The sequence below is a fragment of the Microtus oregoni genome, unplaced genomic scaffold (genome assembly GCF_018167655.1).
Source record: "Microtus oregoni isolate MIOR12 unplaced genomic scaffold, Mior012 000024F_ref0000369, whole genome shotgun sequence".
Taxonomy (NCBI): Eukaryota; Metazoa; Chordata; class Mammalia; order Rodentia; family Cricetidae; genus Microtus; species Microtus oregoni.
This window is the reverse complement of record NW_024543083.1, coordinates 17,226,116-17,245,339: the sequence shown is the minus strand read 5'-3', so window position 1 is coordinate 17,245,339 and position 19,224 is coordinate 17,226,116. Positions and strand designations below refer to the sequence as shown.

At 45.2% G+C, this 19,224-nt stretch overlaps 1 protein-coding gene across 1 annotated transcript in view; it reads left to right on the top strand.

Moving 5' to 3' along the window:
* The window catches only part of Cul4a (cullin 4A), a 39,211-nt gene extending 20,698 nt beyond the window's left edge, over positions 1 to 18,513 (top strand). The window contains exons 9-20 of the mRNA XM_041673686.1: positions 716 to 783; positions 2,612 to 2,730; positions 3,228 to 3,420; positions 5,734 to 5,838; positions 5,955 to 6,065; positions 6,142 to 6,227; positions 6,641 to 6,748; positions 10,431 to 10,544; positions 12,914 to 13,019; positions 13,375 to 13,547; positions 14,858 to 15,010; positions 17,317 to 18,513. Coding sequence (XP_041529620.1) covers positions 716 to 783; positions 2,612 to 2,730; positions 3,228 to 3,420; positions 5,734 to 5,838; positions 5,955 to 6,065; positions 6,142 to 6,227; positions 6,641 to 6,748; positions 10,431 to 10,544; positions 12,914 to 13,019; positions 13,375 to 13,547; positions 14,858 to 15,010; positions 17,317 to 17,412 — 1,432 coding nt within the window. The 3' untranslated portion in view covers positions 17,413 to 18,513. The remainder of the gene's footprint in view (positions 1 to 715; positions 784 to 2,611; positions 2,731 to 3,227; positions 3,421 to 5,733; positions 5,839 to 5,954; positions 6,066 to 6,141; positions 6,228 to 6,640; positions 6,749 to 10,430; positions 10,545 to 12,913; positions 13,020 to 13,374; positions 13,548 to 14,857; positions 15,011 to 17,316) is intronic.
* The last annotated feature ends 711 nt before the right edge of the window (positions 18,514 to 19,224 follow it).

Below are 19,224 nucleotides of genomic sequence, written 5' to 3'. Positions count from 1 at the left end.
GTCAGAGTCTAAATTGTGAGGGAGATGGTAGTTTGCCACGGAAAAAACTTATCCCTGTGGATTGTAGGCCTCGTGGTGCCACAGCATAGAGCAACCATCCTGCCTAACAGACCGACAGGACAGTGACCATGGAGAACAGAGTACTTGAGCAGACATAAGCAATAGACTGTAGACTGCACTGCTAGATGTGCCCTGCTGGCTTCTAGACTCTGCCTTCGAGTTCATGTCTACAGTTCAGGAAGCTTTAGCACGGGACAGCAGACCATGAAGGGCAGAGGTGAAAATCAGAAACCAAGGTTAAGACACATGTGCCAGGCTCCTCCGGTTCTCACTGCTGAGTGTTTTCGAACCTACCTATGGACTTGTCTGTGTTATTCAGCAGGTCGTGTTTAGGTCTTGTTTGCAACAAGAAGCCAGGTATGGTGATGAATGCCTATAATCCCAGCACTGGGTAGCTGGGGTAGAAAACTATTTGCTCAAGACCAGTTTGGGCTATATATTGAGATCCTGTCTCATGAAAGAAAGAAAAAAAAAGAAAGAAATGAAATCTGGCGTTAGAATTGTCCACAAAGTCACAGTTCATAGTTGATGTGATGAAAAGCTTATCTGTTAGCTCTCTGTCGTCCTGGCTGTAGGCTGTCTGTTGTGACTTTAACTTTCCCCTTTGATAGATGACCAGTTCTATGCTGCTGATACTTTCTGGTTTTCTTTATAGGAAACCTTTGATTGCCTGTGTGGAGAAACAACTATTAGGAGAACATTTGACTGCAATTCTGCAGAAAGGTAGATTTTCCCATGTGTAAATTTAAACTAAATTCTATTTTTAACTTGTGAAACTCTGGAAGCATTGTACTTAACTTCTGGAATTTTTATTTTTGGGGATGAACTATTAAGACTCTTGTTTAATGGATGTGCTAGCCCTCAAGAGGCATACGTAGTTAAGAGAGCTGGGATCATGTATGTGCACCACCACACCTGGCTTGTAACTTGGACCTTTCTTAAAAAATAAACATTAAAGAGCTGTATGCTGGTGGTCTCAGTGCATGCTTTGATAAGCTAAATTGTTGCAAGGAAATGGTAAAGTATACTTGTAAAAACTTACTCTAAATGTCACTAGAGGGCTGTGGAGATGTCTTAGTTGATGACGTGCTTGCCATGCAAACGTCAGCTCCTGAATTTGGATTCCCAGGATCCACATTAAAAAGCTAGGTAGGAGTCACAGCACTGGTGGCAGAGACAGGACGAAGTCTAGGATTACTGCCGTCCAGGAGAGCTGAATCGATGAGCTCTAGCTCCAGTGAGAGAGACTGTTGAACAGTAAAAAGCAAAGCAAAACAAAGATGGAGGTAATTGAGGAAGACACCAATATCAATCTCTCGCCCCCTAAGGAACACCTGCAGATATGTGCACAAATACATGAGTAAATACATACAATAACATACACAATTATATTAGAAACATTCCAAAAGGTAAAAGGCTTTAAAACTTTTTTAAGACATCATTTAGGACTCTTGGCAGATATTTTACAAAAAGCTAAAGCTTATTTGTGTGTTTAGCTCAGAAGTAATCTTGAGACATAGCAAGCAGCAAAACCTCTGGCTTAGACCAGGGACTGTCTCCACACACCTTGACCCTGTGTGTGTAGGCACCCAGGTCTACAGGTAGCTTCTCTGGCCTCTTCTGGCCTCTGCAGGTACTGCACAAACATGATGCATACGTTTACACACAGGCAAAATGCTCATATAATATGAAATAATAAAATTATAAGACCTAAATAGCTGAATAAAAATTCTAAAATTCCATGTCTTACAGTTTATTATGTGAATCAAACTAAAAATTTTAAATTGAATTAATTTTAGTTTATATTTATTTTATGTATATGAGTGCTTAGCTTACATATATGTATATGCACCACATGTATGCAATATCCACAGTGGTCAGAAGAGGGTGGAGGTCAGAAAAGAGCATCAGATCATCCTAGAACTGGAGTTAGACATGGTTGTGAGCCACCATGTGGACTAGAAGCTGAGCCTGGGTCCTCTGTAAGAACAGCAATTGCTTTTATGTGCTGAGCCATCTCTCCAGCCCCTGAACCAATCTTTTAAGAATAAATGTTTTTTTCTGACGAATAAACAAAACCTCAGATAATTTGCATTGTGAATTTTGGAGGGGGCGGTTCGAGACAGGGTTTCCCTGTGTAACAGTTCTGGCTGTCCTGAAACTTGCTCTGTAGACCAGGCTGGCCTCAAACTCACAGAGATCCACCTGCCTCTGCCACCCCAGTACTGGGATTAAAGGCGTGTGCCACCACTGGCTGGCATCATTATAAATTTCTCAGGGCAAATACTTGTCAAAATATTTTTTTTGACTCAGTGCTTTTGTTAAGGCGTTTGTAAAATGAGAAACTCAATAATACATTCCTAATGCACTCAGAAACTGAGATCCACCTATATGAGCGCCTCAGGCAAGTGACCAAACAGGCATGCCGCTGTGGCAGGCATGTGCTCCAAGTCTGCAAGCCATGTGTTGCCCGTGTGGCGTGGACTGTACTGTGTTCACTCCCGAATGCTGCCTTCCTCCTGTGACCTGCTCTTGCTCTGCACACCGCTAGGGCTCGACCACCTGCTGGATGAGAACAGGGTTCCTGACCTTACCCAGATGTACCAGCTGTTCAGCCGGGTGAAAGGGGGTCAGCATGCTCTGCTGCAGCACTGGAGCGAGTACATCAAGGTACACACCAGTTTACACACTAGACCCTGCAGAGGCACGTGAACTACTGAGAGGCGCCGTCTGTTTGCCTGTCTTCCACATGACCTGATGAATGTTTTCTTCAGCTAAATCCACTTTTCTAAGGTGGCACCAGCTGTATAGCGACAACAGCTCTGCACCCCTTCATGTAAACACTTGTTTCTGCTGCAGTAGTGTATCCGGTGTGTCTGCTTATCAGTCATGACTCTGCCCACTGGGAACCGATACACACTGTACAGCAGTTTGCTCTGTCTACTGCTGTTTCTAAGCCCAGTTCCTGCCTCTGGGTTCCAGGCATTGTGTCTCTCACTTGCCAGCACACACAGCACCACTCCTCATCTTCCAGGATGCATGTCAGGCCCACCTGCCCAGAGGGATGCACCTGTAGAGAGGATACTGCCATCATGTTGTGAGACAGCAAAAGATACTCTTTGGAATCCTAAGCCTGTTGCTGACTTGGTTATATTTTGTGTCTGTAGACCTTCGGGACAACCATTGTCATCAATCCCGAGAAAGATAAAGACATGGTTCAAGACCTGCTGGACTTTAAGGACAAAGTAGACCACGTGGTGGAAGTGTGCTTCCAGAGGAATGAGCGCTTTATCAACCTGATGAAGGAATCCTTTGAGACATTCATCAACAAGAGACCAAACAAGCCTGCAGAGCTCATTGGTAGCAAACAGTCCTAGATGCTTTTCCTCTGTTTCATTTAAAAGGTGGATTTTATATTGTACATGTGTGTACAAGTGTGCTCCAGCTCAGGCAGAAGTCGGGGGGCTTTCAGGAGTCCTTGCACCGTATGGGTTGTGGGGACTGGACTCAGTTTGGCCATGGGCACCTTTATCCACTGAGCCATCATGCTAGCCTTTTTAGGTGCTTTTTAAATATAAAAGTGCTAGGTGTGGGCATGTGCCTTTAACCTGTGCATTCTCCAGGTGGTCTGCATAGCAAGTTCCAGACCATGCATGGCTACATGATGAGACCTTATCTAAAAAAAAAAAAAAGAAAAGAAAAAAAGAGCCAGGCTATGGTTGGTGTCACACCACGCCTGTAATCCCAGCACTTGGGAGGCAGAGGCAGGTGAATCTCTGAGCCTGGTCTACAGAGCTAGTTTTAGGACAGGAAAATGAAGGTTGACTATGGTTATGCATACCTCTTTGATCCTAACACTTAGGTGGCAGAGGCAGGTAGATTGCTATGAGTTTGATGCCAGCCTGGTCCACGTAGAGAGTTTCAGAGCAGCCAGGGCTACATAATGAAACCCTATCTCAAAAGAACCAAAAAAAACAAACCATAAATAAATAAACAAACAGATAGATAAATAAATAAGTAGATAAATAAATGAAGGAAGGAAGGAAGGAAAAGAACCTCAAATATTTTTCCCAACCAGTTTGAGCAGAGTCCAAACCTTGTCAGGATGTATATGTTGAGCAGTATTCATGTGTGCACAGTTGTACATCCATGAGGGAATATGTGTCATAGGGACTGAGCCAAGAGCTGAAGTTTTGCATCTGAGAGGCAAGGTGAGAGGGTTAGTGAGTCAGGGCTTCTTGATCCAGGGCTCTGAGCTGCCCTGTAAAAGTCAGGGTTGATCCTTGTCCCGACTGTGAGAATCCCTGAGCAGCTGTGTTCAGGGTGAGGCCTTGTGTGGGGTCAGTGAGGTCATTGGCCTCTGAATAATGCAGTGCTCTTTAGTCACCTGGTCTGCTCCATATCAAACAGGATAAAATGAGAGCTCAAATAAAACAGTCATAATCGCCGCCCTGTGCAGTTATCTCACTGCTCACACCAGTTAGTAAAAGTGTGACTGACTTCATAGGAGAAGGCAGAAAGGTGACACAAGCAAACAGGAGTGTGGTAGCAGTCGTCAGCAGGGCAGTGTGAGCACAGAGCAGCTCTCAGCTGTGTGCACATGGGCAGACTATTCCACAGGAAAACTGATAGGGGCTGAGGAGGTGAATCAGTTGGTAGAGTGTCTCCCACACAAGCAAAAGGACCTGGGGACCTGAGTTCAGATCCTAGCACCCGTGTAGACACAGCCATGGTGGTGTCTGTAACCCCAGTGATGGGGAGGAAAGACAGACAGACCCCCAGAATCTCATTAGCCAGCCAGCCTACTCTTAACTTCAGGGTTAGTAACAGACCATGTCTCAAAAAGTAAGTTAGAGACCGGTGGTGGTGGCACATACCTTTAATCCCAGCACTTAGGAGACAGAGTGAGTTTGAGGCCAGCCTGGTCTACAGAGTGAGTGAGTTCCAGGACAGCCAGAGATACACAGAGAAACCTTGTCTCAGTAAAACAAAACAAACAAACAAACAAAAAAATTATTCTGGAGGGGCTGGAGAGATGGACTGGTGGTTGGGAGCACCTGTTCTTCCAGGATTCAAATGCCAGGACATAGTTTGTAATTCAAGTTTCTCCTGCTGATATTGGCAAAGACATACACCCATACATGAATAGAATAAATAAATTTTTAATAATAAAAAATAAAAATTCACCAGGTGGTGGTAGCTTACTTACACCTTTAATTCTGGCACTTAGGAGGCAGAAGCAGGCAGATCTCTGTGAGTTCAAGACCAGCCTGGTCTACAGAATGAGTTCCAGAACAGCTAAGGCTACACAAACCTTGTCTCAAAAAAACAAACCAAAAGAAAAAAAAATTCAATCTGAAATTGACTAAAAAAGAATTGTTTTGCTTTTTAAGACTGTGCATTTGTTAATGGTCTGGAAAGATACATTCTCATTACCTTGAGACCACCTGCTTTAAAATGTCCATTTGCTTCTTATCCTACAGTGGTGGTGTTTTGGGAAAGTTCTAGAGTGCCCAGTTATTACTGGGAGATTGAAAAGAGCTGTTTGGGGTTTTTTTGTTTGTTTTTTTTTTTTTTTCTTGCGGTGTTGGTGTGAGATGGCACCCAGGGCCTTGTGTGAACCAGCAGTATCTCTCCTGCTTTGTTTTCTGATTGGAATTCTTGTTTTTCCAGCCAAACATGTTGATTCAAAGTTACGAGCAGGCAACAAAGAAGCAACAGACGAAGAGCTGGAGAGGATCCTGGACAAGATCATGATCCTGTTCCGTTTCATCCATGGTGAGATGTGGCTGATGAACATGCTGACCTGCACTCAGGAGGAGCTTTCTTCTTACCCGTGTAGCACAACATGTAAACCAGCTATCTCAAGTCGTGGTTTTCCTCTGTTTGCACAGGTAAAGATGTCTTTGAAGCATTTTATAAGAAAGATTTAGCAAAACGGCTGCTGGTGGGGAAGAGCGCATCGGTGGATGCAGAGAAGTCCATGCTGTCGAAGCTCAAGCACGGTGAGCTCAGGGTGGGCCGGCTCGCGGGCGGGCACCACGCACAGCTCTTTCTCACCCACTCCTTCACATGTCGCAGAGTGTGGAGCTGCCTTCACCAGCAAGCTGGAGGGCATGTTCAAGGACATGGAGCTTTCCAAAGACATCATGGTTCACTTCAAGCAAGTGAGTTGTTTCTTCAGTAAAGCTGGCGGGCTCAGTGGGTCTAACAGTCAGTCACGTTGTAGCATAGACCAAGTAAAGAAAAAGATTCCAGTGACATTGGAACATAATGGAACATGTTTGAAAGACTGAGTAGATCCATATGTGAAACTGTTTCTAAAATTATATAAATTCCAGGCTGGGCATGGTGGCACATACCTTTAACCCCAGCACTTAGGAGACAGAAGCAGGCAGATCTCTTAGTTTGAAGCCAGTTCTACATGGTTAACTATGGTTTCTACATAGTTAAATTTCAAAGTAGCTAGGGCTACATTGAAGACTTTGTTTCAATAAAAAAAAGATACATAATTTTATACACACAACATTTCTTTTAAGTATCTATCTATTTATTGTGTCTTGGATATTTTTGTTTTTAGCATATGCAGAACCAAAGTGCACCAGGCCCCATTGACCTCACGGTGAACATCCTCACCATGGGCTACTGGCCCACATACACGCCCATGGAAGTGCACCTCCCTCCAGAGGTGAGTGATCTGCTGGGCAAGCCCACTATGGCCAGATCTGTTCTGTGGCCCCTGGAAAGTGGTGTTGGACAGTGACCTCTTCAGTCATGGTCAGAAGCACCTGTCCTTCTTTTCTTCATCACAAGGGCACTCGTGAAAATGACAGCTCACCTGACTGCTCTCTGCTTTCCAGCAGAGTCTGGTCTGGTGTTAAGGGCCTTACGTATTGACTTGAAGCGTTGTGCAGAACCTGAAGTGGAACATGGAGTTGTAGGCTCAGTGAGGCCAAAATCCAACATGGCCACACCATGCCCAGAGAAGGAGGAGTGAGTAGACCTCCTGAGTGACTCTGTCTTCATCACAAAGGGTGAGGACCTTTCCAGAGGACAGAGACTCAGAGACTGCAGAGGCCCAGACAGCAAGGGTGAGGCTGGGCCTTCTAGGACCAAGTCAGAACTCTCTCCTGAAACCCTTCTCAGTTCTAAGATAGTTTGTTTCTCTGGTTTCCTTATTTGGACCCCACTGATCTCTATGGCCTTCTCTGTTTGTCTCCATCTCTGTCCTATGTGTCCTCGCAGCCTTGCAGCCCAGCATGCAGCTAGCATGTCTCCTTTCCCGTGGCTCTGCACAGTGCCCCATGCTTCCATCTTCCTCTACTGAACATGACTAGACCAGCTTCTGGCCAGTTCTCCTGCTACCCAAGTGCTGCCTGCCCCACCACTTGCCATAGACTTGACCACTGGGGGTCATGTTTATTTTGTTTTCAGGCTTTTTTGTGCCTGAGCAAAATTTCTTCCAGAAAACCCCGTGTTGCCTTTGCCCTGGTAGCTGTACTTGGTCACAACCACAGGGAATCACTTTCCCTTCTACCTAGCAGGCCTCTCAGAACACTGCAAGTGTTTTCACTTGTTCTGAAATTGTCCAGACTTACAGAAAGTACACAGGGTGGTTCCTAGAATACCTGTATTTAGCGCTGGCTATGTCGATGGCATCTCTTTCCTGTTCAGTGGGGTGTGTGATACCTTTGCCTTCCCTGCCTCAGTGCAGGCCTCCCAGAATTGGCCCCAAGCACTTCAGATTAGAAAATGCTCACTGGTAGGAGTCCCTCCTCCAAGCTTTACCAGCTATCTCAATACATCCTTTAATTGCTGTGGTTAATCTGAGTTGTCAGCATGATTGGATTGAGGATGAATTTCAGCTAGTGAAGCTTGCCTCTGGGTGTCTGTGAGGACATGTCTAGAGAGATTCTGACCTGTCTTAGTCAGTTAATGGGTTCAAATGCAAAGGACCGTTAAGAAGCTTGTGGATCTGCAGGGTGCAGCTACTGGAGGAAGCAGGCACGTCCTACTCTGCTCCCCGATTCCTGGCCACTCCTCTGCCACGCCCTTCCTCCAGGTCCTTTTCACCATGCCGTGGTGACGGTACCACAAACTGGACTGAAAGTACCCCAAATGAGCACTTCCTCTCTAATTCTTTTTCTGAGGCATTTGTTGCAACAATGAACACTGACTCAACAGTGTTGTGGTACTCACGAGCCCAGGGTCCACAGGCAGAGCCACATCTCGGGCTCTGGATCATTATCCTGCAAGTGCTGCTCAAGTGTCTTGTGATGTTGGGCTCCTTCGGCCTCTGTTAGTGTTTAACCTCTATGAATAGTAATTGTAAACTGTGCTCATCTCCCTGTCTGAATCAGTCTCATCGGATGCATGGGACTGGTTGTCCAGTTCCACCTGTTTAGAAGCTGACATTCTTCTATAATAGAGGTCTCTAGTCTCCCATTTTATATATCAGTTTTTAGGTCTATCACTAAACTTGAGGGTTCTTACTTAAATGTCCACATTATCTCTCAGCTGGCTCCTCGTTGTCTTTGGGTACATTTTTGTTTTCTTGCAAAAGATGTTGGAGCTTTACCTAAGGCAGCTGTGACAAAATACACATTTCACATAGACTTTTTCATCTTGGAGTGGCATATTAAACAGGTGGTAACCGAAGATAACTGAAGATGATCACCTCTTCCCCTTGGGCTGCAGTCAATGTCTGCTTTCTATGACTTGCTTGTCCTTGTTGTCCCATGTTTTGGGACTCATACGTGATATGCACATTGATGTTGGCATTACTCCCTATTCCAGGATTCCTCATGCTACATCATGTGTTGGTGCGGTGCTTATTCCTCTTTCGGCTCTGTGTATGGGCAGCTTGCTCAGACATTCGTTTAATGATGGGGTCCAGGTTCTTTCTGCCTTTGGATAATCATGAATGATGTGACTATGAAGATGAGCATACAGATTTATTTGTTTTGTTTTTTGAGACAGGATTTCTCTGTGGAACAGCCCTAGCTGTCCAAGAATAAGCTCTTATAGACCAGGCTGGCCTCAAACTCACAGAGATCCACCTGCCTCTGCCTCCCGAGTGCTGGAATTAAAGGCATGCATCACCACCGCCCAGAGTCTACAAATTTTTATGTGAACATCTGTGGTCACTTTTGGGCACATAACTGGAACAGATTTCCAGGCCTGAGTTGTTTTGCTTTTAATTGAGGAGCAGCTTGTTCCTCCTCACCAGCCTTTCCTCTCCTTTCTGCCATCCCCACCGTAGAGGAGTGGTGGTGCCCACCTGGTGTGATTAGCATTTCCCCAATGGTGATGCTAGACATCTTTCCATGTGTGTTGACATTTGTGAGTCTTTGGGAACTGTCTATTCAACTCCTCTTTTTGTTGTCTGTTTTTGTTTTGTTTTTTCGTTTTGTTTTTGGAGACAGGGTTTCTCTGTGTAGCCTGTTTTTGTTATTTAAGAGCTCATCGCATATGCTTGCTAGGTGCTTGACTCTCATCAGATGTGTGATCTGCAAATATTTTCTCTGTGAGCTCTCTTTTTACTTTCTTGAAAGTATCTGTCTTAGTCTGTTTTCTATAGTTGCAGCAGAATCCCCAAAACTGGGAAATTTAATTCTAAAGGCTGGGAAGGCTCAAAGGGCTCCCTGTGATAAGGGCATTGAGTAGAGAAGGGGCTCAGGAGAGGTAGCCACACTGCTGGTGGTTGCTAGCCTGCGCTCACTCCTTGGTGCCCGTGAAGTCATTCAGCATGTGCTCTGTGTGCACTTGTAAGGTCCATGCTGGTCAGCTTTTGTTACTGTGACAGTCCTTGAGAGAAACCACTTACAGCCGTGGTCAAGACAGGAGCATCACAGCAGCAGAAGCCTTCAGGGTCAAAGAGGAGGCCAGGGATAGGACACACTTTCAAAAGCATATCCCTGGTGACCTACTTCCTCCAAACAGAACCCACCTCTGAGTTTCCAGAACTTTCCAACTAATTCATTAATGAGTTTAAATTCCTCGTGGCTCAATTGCTTTCCAAAGTCTGTCAGCTAGCAGCCAAGCCCCCACGGGCCATTTCGATACGAACGATAATAGCATATGACACCAGCCTTAGCCAGAGGAAGAGGAAAGTCACTGGGCGGCTACAGGCACCATTTGACTCAGGTGGCCACATGGACCAGCAGGAGTGGGTGAAGCCTGAGTGCCAAGCACCAAAGCAGACAAAAGCCAGATGTCATAGGAAACTCCACAGTCTCAGGCCTGTGGGTATTATCACAGGTAGCAGAATATAGAAAATAAGGCTCAGAATCTAGAATTGCCTTCTCAGTTCAGCGGTGCAGGTCTGGAAGGGCTCAGTGTGCTCAGTCTCGTGTCTCTTGGCTTGGCAGATGGTCAGACTTCAGGAAGTATTCAAGACGTTTTATCTGGGCAAGCACAGTGGCCGGAAGCTCCAGTGGCAGACAACTCTGGGACATGCTGTGTTGAAGGCGGAGTTTAAGGAGGTCAGTTCTTTATCCACTACTCCTGTTTCTTCCCCTCTGCCAATATTTTAGGATAATTTTCAGGTTATTCTTGAACTTCCATAACAGTGAAAGGCAAGATTTTTTTTTCAGTATGATGTAGCACTAGCTTTTTTTGGTCAATAAAAATAACAAGTAAAGGGTTAATACTCTACTTAACAAAAATCAATTGTAAATTAATCAATAGAAAATTATTTACCAGGGTTGGGGAATGAATCAATAGATAAGGTGATCCTGCTGCACAATCATGAGTACCTGAATTCCTAGCACTCACATAAAAAACCAGGTATGGGTGTTAGCAAGATGCCTCTGCTGGTAAAGTCACCTGAAACCAAGCCACAACCAGAGGGATTCCCAAGGACCCACATGGTAGAAAGAGGGAAACAACTCCCACAAGCTATCCCCTGACCTCCGTGAGTGCACCATGACAGGTAACTACACATACACACACACCCACAAGATTACTTAAAACATCTGTAATAGGCATGGCTCTGCTCACCTATAACCTATGCAGTAGGTGTGCAGAGACAGGAGGATTACAGGGACTTGCTGGCCATCAGCCTCACTGAAAAACAGCGAGATCCAAGTTCAGCAAGAGACATTGTCTCAAGAGAAGAGGATGGAAAGCAACAGAGTAGGACACTCAACATCCTCCTCTGGCTTCTGCGTGCACACCAGCACATGTGTTTACACAGTTACACGCCATACATGCAATCATTAAAAGAGAAGTGGGTGTGAAAAGGCAGCTGTGTATAAGCATACCTGAAACCCAGTGCGGTGAAAATGTGCTCCAGTTCTCTGCTAAACAAAAGGTTACAGATTAAAACACAGTGGGGTGTGGCAGAGGCCAGGATGCTGATGGATACTAGAGAGGTCCAGCAAGTGCAGCTGCCAGAGGAAACTGAGCATGATACCACACATAGTGTCATGGAGAGTAGCATGCAGAAGTCTGATCGTACAGATCAAAACCCCAGATTACCTACTTTTTACTGCCTTAGTTCCAGTTTAAAAAGCAACCTATTTTGGTGTGCCTGTGTGTGTGCCTGCGTGTGTGCGTGAGGCCAAGGATACACTGAAACTGACTGCAGGCAGTTGTGGTCCCATACAAGAGCAGAGCACTCCACTGCTGAGCCCTCTCCGGCTGCTCTGTCTCTCTGTTAGCTGTTCCTTCTTCCTCCTGTTGTAAAGCGCCAAGCAAATGAACACGTTTTGTCGTATACCAAGAACCCAAGAGGAGAATGTTTCAAGATTTCCACATCCTCTCTTCTCAAGTTACTTCTGCTAGAGCTGGAGTCCTTCCTAAGGCATTTCACAGGGCAGGGGGTAAGAATGCTCTCTGCCATTACCAGCTGTCACATAAAAAGTGAGCAGACATGGGCTGTGTGAGTATACCAAAGACATGTGTCACCAAGCAGTATGTGGGAGAAAGCCTTCATGTTCATATCTAACTTTAATATATAAATCATGTATACTTAAGTATGTCAAGGAGAATACTCAAAGTTCCTAACGTTGTGGTACTGTATGGGTATCACATACCTCTTCTGCAAGGTCTTAGCAAAGTCCAGTTCTGCCACTTGTGTCTTTGATTGCTTTCTGGCTGTAGTTAGGAGCTGACCTCTGCAAACAGCATACAGCTTTCTGCTCATGTGAATCAGGGCTGTGGCACCTGGCACTGCTACTCCCAAATCCCCTTCCTATCCTTTGTCTTCTCCTTACAGAAGTGATAGATCCTGTGGTGCTGGCTGACACGTGTACACTGGGCCATTCTAGATAGAAAAAGTCTGCCCTCCACAGAGCAGCTAAGCAGAGGAGATGGTGCTGACTGAGCACTCTCTCCATGTGTTTGAACACCGTGTTGAACATTCTGCAGGCCTTTCTTTCCTATGCCGTCACCCAACCTTCCCATTGCCACCCAGAGCCTCAGGAAGCCACCTGTAATGTTGATGAGCCCAATGCTCAAGAGGCAGAGACAGGCTAGAAAGTTCAAGGACACCCTGGGATGGATCACAAGCCATTATCTTAAAAACATCAACAAACAAATAAATAGGCCTGACGTCTGGAAAATCATGTTAAAATGCAGAGAGCAGTGGACACACAGCAGACGAGACTCAGGATCCCTGCCTCAGCCTCCCACTGCTGGCTTACAGGCATCACCATGTCCAGCTCCAAGACAAGAATTTTTAACTGTAATACCCAATAATCATTTAATTCTTTTCTAATCAGTAACGTAATTTCATCTTACGTGGTGACTGTTAGTAAGTTCTGAATCCCCAAAGCAATGCATACACAGCAGCCTGCCGTAACTCACAAAGTGTCCAGGCAGCCTCTGTGATGGCTCCTTTTTCTTACAGGGGAAGAAGGAGTTTCAGGTGTCCCTCTTCCAGACGTTGGTGCTGCTCATGTTCAACGAAGGGGACGGATTCAGCTTTGAAGAAATAAAAATGGCCACCGGCATAGGTAGGAAGATTCCTTAGGACTTTTTTGGTTTTGTTTTGTTTGTTTTGGAAATAGGATCTTACAGTGGCACCTTGGCTATCCCAGAACTCACAGAATTTCACCTACTTGTGCCTCCCAAGTGCTAGGATTAAAAGTGTGCACCATCACGCCTGGCTCTTAATACCACTGTGTTAATTAAAAAGAGGAAGTAGACTGGTGGTGTAGCTCAGAGGCAGGGTGCTTTCCTGGCATGCACAGGGCCCTGGGTTCCTACAGCAGCGCCGGGGAAATGAAGAGAAGGTGCAGACTCAGCTGTCACACCATGGTTTCTCATTGTCGAGACTCTTGGTGACGTTTGCCTCCTTCCCTCCCTCAGAGGACAGTGAGCTGAGAAGAACGCTGCAGTCTCTGGCTTGTGGGAAAGCGCGGGTGCTGATTAAAAGTCCCAAAGGAAAGGAGGTGGAAGATGGAGATAAGTTCATTTTCAATGGAGACTTCAAACACAAGTTGTTCAGAATAAAGATCAATCAGATCCAGATGAAGGAAACTGTAAGTGCCAGCTTTCTCTTCTTCCGCGGTCTTACCATGGGATCTTTCGCTTTTCTAGTAAAGTCGTGACTGCTAGAGGCCAGGGCGTATGTCTGAATCTGTGCAAAAGCAGGGGTTTGGAGTAGCGTCCCCTCATGTAGCTTTCATTAATTTTATGTTATCAGTAGAAGCCAAGAAATCTGTTTAACTGCTATGCCCATCTGTGAAATCATACCTTCCTATATCAAATGCCAGCACAAAAGAAACACACGGGATATCCAGAATTAGTGCCTGCCCTCTGCTTTGCCTGGCACACATGCTCATGCTGTCCGTGGAGAAAGGAGGAGGTGTCCTACAGAACTACAGACCACAGAAGCAGCAATTCCAATAGGGAGCAGGCTACACACACACCCAGTAGGTTCTAATGGTCTCCTCATTCCTAGAAATGCTTAGTCTAAGTAGGCGTGTGAGGAGACTTCTTGTGAAGTATGGGGGCGGGGGGCATGCAAAACAACTTTAGTTAATGGATTACTTCTCTTCCATAGACAATTATTGTGTCATTCATTCTGAGGCAGAATGAGACAGAAAATATACTCAAATTACCTAATAATGCAGTATAAGGCGGCTAGAGAAATGAATGTCTCAGTGGTTAAGAACAATGGTCACTCTTTCAGAGGACCTGAGTCCCCAGTATCCACATGGTGCTCACAAGTGTCCTGTGCTCCAGGGAGGGAGCCGCTGTTATAGACCCTCTTTTCCAAGGGTTGGTTTTATTTATTTATTTATTTATTTATTTATTTATTTTTGTTTTTTCGAGACAGGGTTTCTTTTTTTTTTTTAATATTTATTTATTATGTATACAATAGTCTGTCTGCGTGTATGCCTGAAGGCCAGAAGAGGGCGCCAGACCTCTTTACAGATGGTTGTGAGCCACCATGTGGTTGCTGGGAATTGAACTCAGGACCTTTGGAAGAGCAGGCAATGCTCTTAACCACTGAGCCATCTCTCCAGCTCCGAGACAGGGTTTCTCTGTGGCTTTGGAGCCTGTCCTGGAACTAGCTCTGTAGACCAGGCTGGTCTCGAACTCACAGAGATCCGCCTGCCTCTGCCTCCCGAGTGCTGGGATTAAAGGCGTGCGCCACCATCGCCCAGCTCCAAGGGTTGGTTTTAGAGCTGTACACTGTGAAAAGCTGAGCTTTCATAGAACAAATGGAAATGTAATAAAGCACAACTCCAAAGCCTGCCTTAGTCTGCGTCAAAACCAGGTTTGTCAGTGCAAAGCAACACCGGAGCATCTTCACACTCCTCTCATTCTTTCTTCTTTTGTCCAGGTTGAAGAACAAGTTAGCACCACAGAGAGAGTATTCCAGGACAGACAGTACCAGATCGACGCTGCCATAGTCAGGATAATGAAAATGAGGAAGACTCTTGGTCATAACCTTCTAGTTTCTGAATTGTACAATCAGCTGAAATTTCCAGTAAAGGTAAGTTCTGTCAGCACAGTTGGATGTTAGGTTAACACGTGATAGCAAGGCCTCTGTGCAGATCTGACCCATCAGCACCCTGGAAACCAGACCTCCTCTAAGCAGACTGCATGCTTGAGTTTTCAGGAGGGAGGAGGGCCACAAGGTGTCAGGACAGAGGTTCTTCCCTAAGTGTGGCACGTAAGTTGCTCCCCGGGCCCTTGTGTCGGTAATGTTGGTAACTCCCTGGGCCCTTGTGTCAGTAATGTTGGTAACTCCCCGGGCCCTTGTGGCAATGGCATTGGTAACTCCCTAGGCCCCTGTGGTAGTGGTGTTGATAACTGCTGGATTTGACATTCACAAGGTACATAGCGTTTCCAACTTAAGAGATGTAAGTCAGCCTCAGGCTTGTTCCACTTTCTTGTTCTAGAACTAAGCTCTGAGATTCTGTAAGTTATGAAATGCAGATGAGCTAGGGGAGCATTACAAAAATATACCATAAAATATGGCCTAAAGTACATTGTCAGCTCTGAAGGAATTTAATTCTCAGGACCTCTGGCCTTCAGCAACTGGAAGTTCCCTGGTTGTGTGACACCCGAGTTGATCGTCTTTATCTGGGGTCACACTGAGACAGACTGATTAGTCAGTGCCTCAAGGACGGGTATGATAGTGCCTGACCCCTCCCTCCATGATGATTGGTGCACAGCCCATGCAATACTGTTGTTTCCTACCTAAAGCCAGGATGCGTTTGTCCCTTTGCAAAGGAAGTGACCTGGTGATTAAAGTGATACCATGCAGCCGGGCAAAGCTCTAGCTACCATACTTATGTAGCTAATTGTATGTTCAGCCACATCTTGTAAAATGCATGGCCTGCCACTGAATTTGCTGTTTAAAAATTGACGCTCTCCATGGCAGAAGGCTCTTGCTGCTAAGTGCCGACTGATTTGCTTCCCACTGCAGCAGAAGTGGAGGCAGGTGCCTTTGGGCAGAGACATTTTAAGGTGTGGACTCAGCCCTGGTTTCAGTCATGCACAGAGACTGAATTCTTCTTTGGTTTATCGAGACAGGGTTTCTCTGTAGCTTGGGAGCCTGTCCTGGAACTCACTTGGTAAGCCAGGCTGGCCTCGAACTCACAGAGATCCACCTGCCTCTGCCTCCTGAGTGCTGGAATTAAAGGCGTATGCCGCCACCACCTGGCCGAGATTGAATTCTTTGACTGGCATGGTGGTACACATCTTCAATCCCAGCACTCAGGGGTAGGAACAGACAGATCTCTGTGAATTAGAGTCTACCCTGCTCTACATAATGAGTTGCAGGACAGTCAGTGCTACATAGACCCTGTCTCACAAAACAAAACAAGAAAGGCAGGGCCGGGTGTTTGTGGCTGGTCACCTACTTTATAGTCACATGCGAGTTAAAGCAGTGAGAGATACATTTTTGCAGTAACTTAGCAGAACACTCAAAATTGTGACTGTCCCCTGTAGATGAAGCGTACCTGGTGAATCTGGATTGATAGGAATGCGTCACAAAGGATGAGGATGGCTAGAGGTGTGCATGTCTATAGTCCTTACCTCGGGGAGCCTAAGACAGGAAGATTGAAACAAGCCTGGGCTACCAGAGTGAGTTCAAGTAGAGCAAACCCTGTCTTAGAATCTCAGCAGGACCAACAAGATGATTCAGTGGGTAAAGGCATCTTCACAGAGCCTGACAACCTGGTGTGATCACGGAAACCCATGTGGTAGAAGGAGAGAGTTAAGTGCCACGGCTGTCTTCTGGCCTCCCCACAGGTGTTATGGCATGTGCCCACACTCTTTTACACACAAAAGAAATAAGTGTAAAAAAAATTTTTTTTTTTAAATAATAGCAGCAAGCTAGACAGTAGTGGTGCATGCCTTTAATTCCAGCACTCAGGAGGCAAAAGCAGGAGAATCTATGTGAGTTTGAGGCCAGCCTGGTCTACAGAATTAGTTCCAGGACAACTGTGACTACACAGAGAAAAAAAATACCAATAATAATAACAGCAAAATAAGAATGTCCCACTAGAACATGATCAGAGTTTCCTTCTAAACATGTGAGAGCATGAAACATGTAGGATTTGCCCTGTTTATATGCTCATGTAAGGAAGTGAGGGAACCAGGTGCAGTCACCCCTGTGCAAACATTTCTTCAGAACATGATGCTAACACAATCATTTTGTAATTATTAGTGATCTTGATGTAAGTATGGTGTAGAGTTGCTTGTTTCTGTTACATGTGTCATGTAGTATGTTAGGTTTGTGTTTCTAAGTTTAGTGTCCTATAATGTTTGATTTTGATTTTTCTTTTCTAGCCTGGAGATTTGAAAAAGAGGATTGAATCACTTATAGACAGAGACTATATGGAGCGAGACAAAGACAGTCCAAATCAGTACCACTATGTGGCGTGATGTGTCAGCAGACTGCCTTCTCCCCATGAGACAAACACTAAGATGCACCTGCAGAGTGTGAACACTACTGCTGCGCTGTTTCCAGGTCCCTGCAGCTGCAGCTGTGGACACTTGGATTCAAAGCAGAAGACATGGTGGTTCTTGGATCATCCTTCCCAGGGCTCAAAGACTTTGAGATGTCACACTTCTTTCCTCTCCGTTCTTCCTCTCCTTTGTTTCTGTCCCTCCTGACTTTAGATTGGACATGCCTATATTAGTTGAGAAGTTCCTTCACAAGCTCTTGTTCCTCTGGCAGAAAGCCACAGGCTTGGTTTGTTGTGTGTGTGATTGTGGGACACAGTGGAAATACCCTAGATACTGCGTTCTTCCCCAGATGAACACTCAGAGGGGAGCCCTGGGTTGGTGGGCGCTGGGAAGAAACAGTGTCCAGACCGCCTACACTCAGCCCGGCAGCCTAAGCCCTGGCCTCTGCTCTGTGTGTTTTCAGGAAATTCAAAACTGGCTTCTGTAAATCAGGTTTCTAAGAGAGGTCCCTGATGTGCCAAGAGGACATCATGTCTGTCACTCGAGATGCAGAGCCCGTCCAGAGGGCTACTTGTCATTTCTGTTTAGGGGCTTGGGGGTTTCGTGTTTGTTTCCATGCTGACTGAGTGTGGAGGTCCCGGCTTTGGCACTGGGGTGATCGCTGTTTGATTGTTGAAGCTGCAGTTTGTGTGGTGACCATAATAAAGCTGGGCCTGGTTTTAGAGTCTTGCCTAGGGACTGTCTTGGATCTCTGCCCTGGCGCTGTATGAAGCTTGGTTATTTCTGTCAAAAGGCTAAGGATTTGTTGGTGCCTGGTGACGTTCTGTGTGTTCACATAGGAGGCTGAGCAGTGAGAACAGGGCTCCATGGTGGTGTTGCCATGGTGATGATGACAGACATTTTTGCAACATCTAAAAGTACTTTATATTTTACAGAGTAGCATGTTTCATTTTGATTAAAAGCTACCAAAGGAATTTTGATCATGTATAAGTGTTTAAAGCAATATTTTCTGGAATATACCAAGTTTATATAACTCGATTTTATGCTAAATTATTAAAGGATTCTCCCTTTTTGAAACATGCATGTTTAAAATCTGACATCTTTTGGGTTCCCATATTAAAATCCTTACTCTTTAAGTATCATTTCTATATTTGTAAATTTTCATTTATGAGTTCCATGATATGTGGTCTTGAAAAGACCAAATAGATTTCTATTTCTACTTCTTATATTTTAAGTTCATTGTGTCTACAGATTGTTAATATTGTAATTTAATGTAGACTTACTTTGAATAAAACTAGTTAAATTGGCCTTTAAATTACTTTAATAAAAATTTCAGTATACAGACTACACATTCCTCCAAACTGTTCAGCAGCCTTAACAGCTGGCAAATCAAAGAAAAGGAAACCACCTGTCTCTGTCACATGACTGACCCTTCCGGTCTCTTCCACTAAGGCACTAGTTCAGCAGGACATCAGCCAGTTCATTGCTGCCCATCTTTCACTTAGCAGGTCAAGTCAATGTGGAGAAACAGCAGACAGAATCATGGGAAACAAAAGGGCACCTAGACATACAGGCTGTAAGGGTGGAAATTGCATTGAAGAAAATGTTTTGCCTAGAAACCCTAAGAGAAATAAATGAAAAGTTGTGACACAAGATTAGAAGTTTGTTGGTAGCCTTCCCACAATATTGACTCTTACAAGATCCTTTGTTTCTGCGGCATCATCAAGAAGATAAACACCAACCAGTGAGAGCTCTGGAGGATCCCTCAGGGTGTGAATGAGGCTGCAC